Here is a 7,987-nt window from a genome sequence, read left to right on the forward strand (position 1 = left end):
TTTTTTTTTTTTTTTATTGATTGTGATAGGAAGAAGAGATCTGCTATTGAGGTGTTTTTGCATTGATTCTGTTCTTATCCTTTCCATGGGCTATTGTGGTTGTGTTCTTGCATCCATTTGAATAAATACTGTAGTTAATCGAATGGAAGTGAAGAAAGTTCTGGGCCTCTCAGCCACCTTGTAGTTTATAATTTTTCCATTCCATTCTCGGTGTATGATTTTTCTAGTAGAATTGAGCTGTTATTGAGTCAAGTGTTTTAAATCATTTGTTCACGGGGGTGGTGGGAAGGACTGAAAATAAGTAATTAATCTGAGGTAAATTTTTCATTTTGACTGTAGCAATTAATCCAATGAGAGTGAGTGGGAGCTTGGTCCAGCATTTGAAGTCATCTTCTATTTGTTTTAGCAGAGGGGTGTAACTGAAGTTGAAGAGTTCTGACAGTCTTGGGGAAATATTAATACCTAAATAGTTTATATTGCCAGTGTGAAGTGGAAGGGGGGAAGTTTGGTTTGCAGAATCCCAAGCGTCTTCAGGCAGTGGTAGTATAATTGATGTATTCCAGTGTGTTGTGTAGTTAAAGAATATAGAGGAACTGTTGATGATGTTGAAAGTTTCCTGTAGTTACACAGATGGATTAAGTAAATATAATAATAAATCATTGGCATAAAGGCGGATTTAATGTTGTGAACTGGCATCCTGAATTTATTTTATTTTATTGTTTTGCCTTATTGCTGCTACGAGCGGTTCTATAAAAATGGTAAATTGAGTTGGTGAGAGTGGGCGTCCTTTTCTGGTTCCCCAGTAAAGTGTAAAGCTTGGTGACGTGACCCTGTTTGTGATTACAGCGGCTTTAGGTGAGATGTGCAGTGTTCTCATCCAATGGATGAATGACTCAAACTTGCATACTAAATGCTTTTTTTGGCATCTAATGATGCAATTATGGTTTTATTTTGTTTTTGTTGTGATATATTGATTAGATTGAAAAGCCTGTGGATGTTTTCTGAAGCATGTCTGTTTTTGATAAAGCCCGTTTGGTCAGGATAAATTAGCATGGGGTAAGGGTCTCTATTCTAGTTGCTAATGTTTTGGGGATTTTCTTTTTACTATCAATGTTACCATTGCTTTTAAAATAAATAGAAATAAATAATAGGAAAAACAGACCTGTCCAATTAGTGACCCATAACAGAAGAAAGGCCACAAAACTAGTATTTTTCAGCAGTTCTAGCTCTACAGATGCACACGTCTGTATTACCTGACCGAAAGATGGCTTATTAGGTCATAAATTGATGCTGATGACAAAAACACTATATACTTATACTTCTATTGTTATTATACATATATGATTATTGTCACATATGTATACTGTCAGATATTTATATATACTTTCAACATATTGTACCACAATAACCAGAATTATAATTATAATACTATTATATCATTACTTTCATTAATGTTGTTGTAGGCTACTGTCATTACCGTCTGTCCTGCATCTCTCTCGCTGTCTCTGTCTCTGTCTCTGTCTCTGTCTCTCTCTCTGTCTCTCTTTCTGTCTCATTGTGTCACACGGATTACTGTTAATTTATTATGTTGATCTGTTCTGTACGACATCTATTGCACGTCTGTCCGTCCTGGAAGAGGGATCCCTCCTCAGTTGCTCCTTCTGAGGTTTCTACCGTTTTTTCCCCCGTTAAAGGGTTTTTTTGGGGGAGTTTTTCCTTATCCGCTGCGAGGGTCCTGAGGACAGAGGGAAGTCGTATGCTGTAAAGCCCTGTGAGGCAAATTGTGATTTGTGATATTGGGCTTTATAAATAAAATTGATTGATTGATTGATTGATTGATTGATTGATTGAAAAACACCACTTGGACGTCCCTGTCACATTGTTGAACTCAGGTATGTTGTAATGAGCTTATGTTTTGAAAAACTTTACTCAGAGGGGGCAACTGACTTAATAACTGTAATAATAATCTAAAAGCATGAGCGCACTGCTTGGCGAGCTTGTGCTGCCACTGCGTTGTGTACACTAAACCCAGCAGCAGTGCAGCTCAAACCGCGTTGTGTCAGAGGGCTTTACCTGGAAGAGTTTATGCAATATGTACAATTATCATTGATGATGCTCATATTAGGCTGTTTTGGTACCCCCTCCGGCACTGGTGTCCTATACACAGCGGTTGATGCACATGCTCATAGCAGCAGCGCTCAACACCATTGCAGGAGAAAGAGAAAATATTTTGGAAGAACTGCGGTCCATTTGACAAATGAATCTAGCATGCTGTACACAGTAAGTGACTTCACATGACAATAACAATTTGGATTAATTTTTTAATGAAAACCCCTATATTTTTGATCAGGGGATGCTTATGAACTAAAGGAATATAAATAGTGCAGAAATGGACACATATTCAGAAGTCAGCACTTCTTTCCATCTCTGTTAATCACGCTGGTAAATCTGAGAGAATTATACTTTGGTGCTCATTGCTTCTGTAAATTGAACTTAATGTAGCCTAAGCAGCTTAGAACTAACTCTGTGGCAACCTGGTGGGTTTTAAGCAGTTTTAATATTTTGAAAGCCAAGCCTTTTGAAATCAGAAAGGTTATTAAATCAAATAAATTGGGTTCGTCCCTCCAAATTCCCTACCATATATGTTAAATTTACTTGATATATTATTATAAATTAAGTTTTATTTTTATTATTTCCCAATTAGAAAATGTGGATGTGCCATTACATCGACTCTACAGAGTATCAAATATATATATATAATTTATCAAATATAAATCACAAACATGATATTTAATGCTCCATTAGGATTTGCAGGAGAACAGGCATGGATTAAGTCAAAGGTATATATGTAATGTGATTCTACATGCACTGTGTAAGTGAAAGCATTTTACCAGTTACTGCGTTGGTGGTCGTCGGCAGACTCTCCCGCTCATTTTTCACCGCAGTCACACCCATTCCATACTCTGTGCCAGGTCTCAGGCCTACATAACAAGGCAAAATAAAAATATGGTGATACAGAAATAAAAAGTAAGGTCATATTTTTTTTGTTCCTCTAGTGAACAATGAGGAGACTCTGTCGTCAAGTGGCCAGCTGTATGGCCTAATGGCTCTGGCAAACACAAAAACACTCCAATGTGGCTTGGTTGCACAATAGATGTCATGGTATATAATGGTAAGCCTGTGCTCACTGTGGAATATCAGTGTTGTATGTGCATTGACGGATCTACTTGCTATAATACAACAGGCTCTGGAGGCCCTTTGGTCTCTGCAATTAAGCCCTCTCTTGACCTAAATGCCTCTAATTCCTTTATGAACTCCCACAGAGGTCATCACACACACAGTCTTGCAGCATGAAATTATACCAAATGCCCAGGAAACTCATTATCAATAAAATCACAAGCTTGAAGGCAATTACAGATAATAACTGTGTGAGAGAAGTGCTGAGGTGTGCAAGGAATAGAGTGGGACATTGGCTGAATGGACACAGTGCTTTATTTCCATGGAATGGGCTTCCCAAGGACAAAGAATTGGGCCAGACAAAGACACTAGAAGTCCGTTTTTGGAAGCTTTTTATTTCTCATGGTGTCTAATCCTGCCATGCCGCAGCACACAGTGTAGAAACAAACACATCCGCCACAAAGCATGGCTTTATATTGTCAGCAGTGCAGACAGATGAAAACACATCGCTTCTCTTGTATGAGCAGGTCTCACAGTGTAACAAGTGAAAGAGTTATTGCATTTAAAGTCTGAATCCTGAACCCCCTTGGGTGATTTTCTAATAAAAGTGAGCTTTTTGTATATAGGCAAACATTTCACAACACAAAAGGCCCCCATTCTGGAAATGAGCAAGCTGAATATAACACCGACCATTTAACAGGAAGCACCACAAACACTTGCCCAAATAATTAGGAGAATAAACACTTCACACTGTATCATTTCTTTTCCCACAGACCCTTTTCAGTGGTGTGATTTGGATGCAAAGTGGGTAATGGGCAATATGAATTCAAAACAGACAAAAAAGAATGAAAACACTCAATATCTTGTGAAACTGCTTGTTTTACTCTGCAGGTGTCATATCTGGAGGACTTAACCTCACGGTATAACAATAATACTCGGACAATGGCTGCAAGTTAACCGTTTATTCTTCTTCTGGTAACAACAACTAGAACAGCGCAGCGGCACACCGTAACTTCCGGTTAAACACATTTGTCATCATTATGGGAACCCTTAAAGGATAAATACACCACATTTCCTCCCCCTTACAATAAATGTCCCATTTCGCATTAACTAAATATTACCACTTCCAGTTCCTCAAACAATTACATTAACTCTTGACCAATAAACTCTTAATGTGTATATACATATGTATATATATATATATATATATATATATATATATATATACACAGTATATTATTTTCATTATTTTTTATTTTTTATTTTTTTAACAAACAAAACAACCCAGGGGTGAGGGCGGACTACCTGACCTTACCCATGGGGATTAGTGCTGCACGATTAATCTAATTGCAATCGCAATCGCAATCGTCAGGCTGTGTGATTACATAACCGCATAAAAGGCTGCGATTTGCGATTTAATGTAAATAAATGTTAATGTGTGTGCCTGTGAAGATGACAACCTCTCCTGTAGTGTGTGGAGTTTGTTGACATTACGCCCACAAGCTATCCTGGTGTGTGCAGCACATATGGTCAGGTGACTCTCCAGCATGCAGCAGTGACCAACATAGACGCAGAAGAAGAGCATGAGCACGACCATGAACAGGCTGAGTTGGTGGTGAAAAAAACGCAACATCTATTACATGGCGATACTTTGGATTCAGGTACGGTGACGTTGAACAGAAAGACGTGCTGTGTCATGTCCCGTGGCAACACGACCAGTCTATATCAACACTTGAGACAGCATAGAGAAAAGTAGGAAGCATGCATGCGAGAGAAAGCCGAGCCATGTAACGTTAAAGACAAAGAGACAACTGAAAGCCACCTGAGCCTGATAAAACAACATCCAAGCACAGTTACGCAAACATTTGTAAGTGTCACAGGTAAATCACGGACTGCATAACAAACTATATAATAACAAATGAAAAACTGAGCAATTTTGCCCAGTTTCGGCCCACTTGACATGCTGCTGTGTTGTGCTATGGCGTGCTGGAATTTGTCATTTACGTGACAACGCCTGAACGCAACACAGGCTCGCTCCGCTGTGTGTACAGTGTTGTGCTGCGCTACTGTGCAAGCAGCGTGTTTGACTGTGCTCAGTCTGTTGATGGTAATTTACACACTGTCTGTCCATAACAATAACTATGTCAGGTCAGGTCAGTGCCCCCCTAATATAATGTAGGGGAAACACTGAATCAGGCAAGAAGACTAATGATACCATTTTTTATTTTATTTTATTGTAATCGCAGTCGCAAATCGCGATATTGTCCACTCAAATCGCAATTGCACATTTTTATCAAATTGTGCAGCACTAATAGGGATTATTCTGCCCCTCTTGGATTGGGTTAGTCTCTAAACCTAGTCTATAAAGTCAAGCGATCAGGAGGCCGCCGCTGTCTTGCAGGGTATCGGCGGTCAGCTGGAACGTCAATGTCTCTGTGTCGCAGCGGTGAACTCGGAACATAAGTTGACATGGGGGTGTGTGTTACTTTTTCTTTGACTTGAGAATCAGGAGCTGCAAACTCTGTTTTGGATGGGTGCAGGTTGACAAGCAGACAGATCAACAGACGGTGCAGCTGCATAGCCCTCAAAAGACAGTTGGAAGTTTTGTGTTGGTGTTTGCAACAGCTGATCGACGTGCCTTCTCAAGATGGTATCTGTGATAGTTTGAACTGTATAGGATAATGGCCCAGTCTGTGCAATAATAGTGGCAGTAATCCACTTCGGCCCACTACAGTAGTTCCTGGCCAACACAGATTCACCTGGAGTGAAGACTCTGACTTTTGTCTGTCCTCTTTGTTTGATCTGCTTCTTTTGCTGCTGTGAAACTGTGTCTTTCACCGATGTTGGCTTCAGGAGGTCAAAGTTAGTTTGCAGCTCTTTTTGTAGCAACAGGCTGGCAGGTGAGACTTTAGTGGTTGCATGTGGTGTGTTGCGGTAGGTCAGCAAGAACCTGTGCAGCCATTGGTGGAGTGTTCCCTGCCCTTGTGAAGCCTTTAATGCATGTTTCATGGTTTGCACAAACCTTTCAGCAAGGCCATTCATTGCAGGGTGATAAGGTGCTGACCGTATGTGCTGCACTCCATTTGCTTGCAGAAGTTAGCCATTTCCTGTGAAACAAATTGTGGCCCATTATCTGAGACCAGTTGAACAGGAGATCCAAAGCGGCTGAATATCTCCCCAGCTTCTCAACTGTTTTCTGAGTAGTAGTGGATCTCATGATAGCTTCTTCAGGCCATTTACTGTGCACATCCACAGCGACCAGAAACATTCTGTCCTCAAAAGGCCCTGCAAAATCAACGTGTATACTAGGGCTGACCCAAAAAATTTGAAGCTTCGAAGCTTCGTTCGATGGCACGGGATTCAATTGTGAAAAAAAAAAAAAAATTGAAGCTTCGGCGCCTTTTTTTTTCGTTTTTTTGGGGAAGGCCTTAAACGCAACACTAACCCCATCAACGAGCCACGAGCGCACTCAGAGCACTCAGTGCCGCTCTGAGTCTGGTGTCAGAGACACCTCTGATGCTCTGTTTGATTGTGCTGCAGTGTGCGCCGAGGGTTTTAATTTAAGGTTCTCACGCGAGGAATGTCCGCAGTCAATCGGGCTTCCATAATTGAGCGCACTTCCGCATTGTAGTGTCCTGTAAAAAACACAACGAAACACTACATTACCCCCAATTCTTGCACGTTTCTGTCATGGCGATGTGAAAAATACATGCCGAGCAGTCTTTTGAGTGACACTGGTGCGCGGAGCGGAGTCCGCGCGGTTGTAAAATCTGAGCTTTGCGCGCACAGGGCTTGCGGACCTCCGCAGAGTCAAAACCTCTGATCCCTAACATGTCCTTTGCTTTCTGAAAAGCCTCCTGACATGTTGCAGTCCATTTCCAGACCCTGTCCTGGCACAGTAAGTCATGCAATGGCTTAAGTAGTGATGCCAGGTTTGGAATGAAACGACCGTAGTAGTTAAGTAATCCAAGGAACGAACGTAGCTGGCTAACGTTCGGGGTGGTGGTGCATCCACAATTGCTGCAGTCTTGGATGGGGCTGTGTGCAAGCCCTTGGCATCTATGACATGCCCCAAGTATTAAACAGATGCCCGGAAGAATTCACATTTCTCCTTGCGAACCCTCAGTCTATATTCCTTTAATCTTTGCAGGGTGGCATCCAGGTTACGAAGGTGTTCCTCATCAGAGGCTCCAGTGCAGAGGATATCGTCCAGATAACACTGAACTCCTGGCAGTCCACTGAGGATTTGATCCATAGCACGTTTAAAGAGTGCTGGCGCTGATGTGATACCAAATGGTAGCCGACGGTACTTAAAGAGGCCCTTGTGCGTGTTAATAGTAAGCAGTTCCTGTGACTCTTCATGCACATGCATTTGCAGGTAAGCTTGGCACAGATCTATCTTGCTGAACTTTTGCCCACCACTAAGTCCAGCAAAGAGATTGTCAATATGAGGGAGCAGGTACTGCTCTGCAGATAGCACAGGGTTCAGTGTTACCTTTAAATCTCCACAGGTGCGGACTCCTCCATCCTTCTTTATCACTGGGACTATAGGAGTACCCCATTTGCTGACAGTGACTTGCTTCAGAACCCTGTTCTTGACTAGGGCATCCAGATCAGCTTCCACTTTGGCTCTGATAGCCTATGGTGCCGGTCTGGCCTTCATAAACACCAGCTTACTGTCAGGCTTGACATATAGCTTAACTGTTATCAATCAATCAATCAATCAATTTTATTTATAAAGCCCAATATCACAAATCACAATTTGCCTCACAGGGCTTTACAGCATACGACATCCCTCTGTCCTTATGAC

At 41.4% G+C, this 7,987-nt stretch overlaps 1 protein-coding gene across 4 annotated transcripts in view; it reads right to left on the reverse strand.

The window, feature by feature from the left end:
* The window catches only part of tncb (tenascin Cb), a 366,665-nt gene that overhangs the window by 127,553 nt on the left and 231,125 nt on the right, over positions 1-7,987 (reverse strand). For all 4 annotated transcript variants that reach the window (XM_050050298.1, XM_050050299.1, XM_050050301.1 and 1 more), the window contains one exon: positions 2,892-2,981. In XM_050050298.1, coding sequence (XP_049906255.1) covers positions 2,892-2,981 — 90 coding nt within the window. The remainder of the gene's footprint in view (positions 1-2,891; positions 2,982-7,987) is intronic.

This window comes from Epinephelus moara, chromosome 8, assembly GCF_006386435.1.
Source record: "Epinephelus moara isolate mb chromosome 8, YSFRI_EMoa_1.0, whole genome shotgun sequence".
Classification (NCBI taxonomy): domain Eukaryota; kingdom Metazoa; phylum Chordata; class Actinopteri; order Perciformes; family Serranidae; genus Epinephelus; species Epinephelus moara.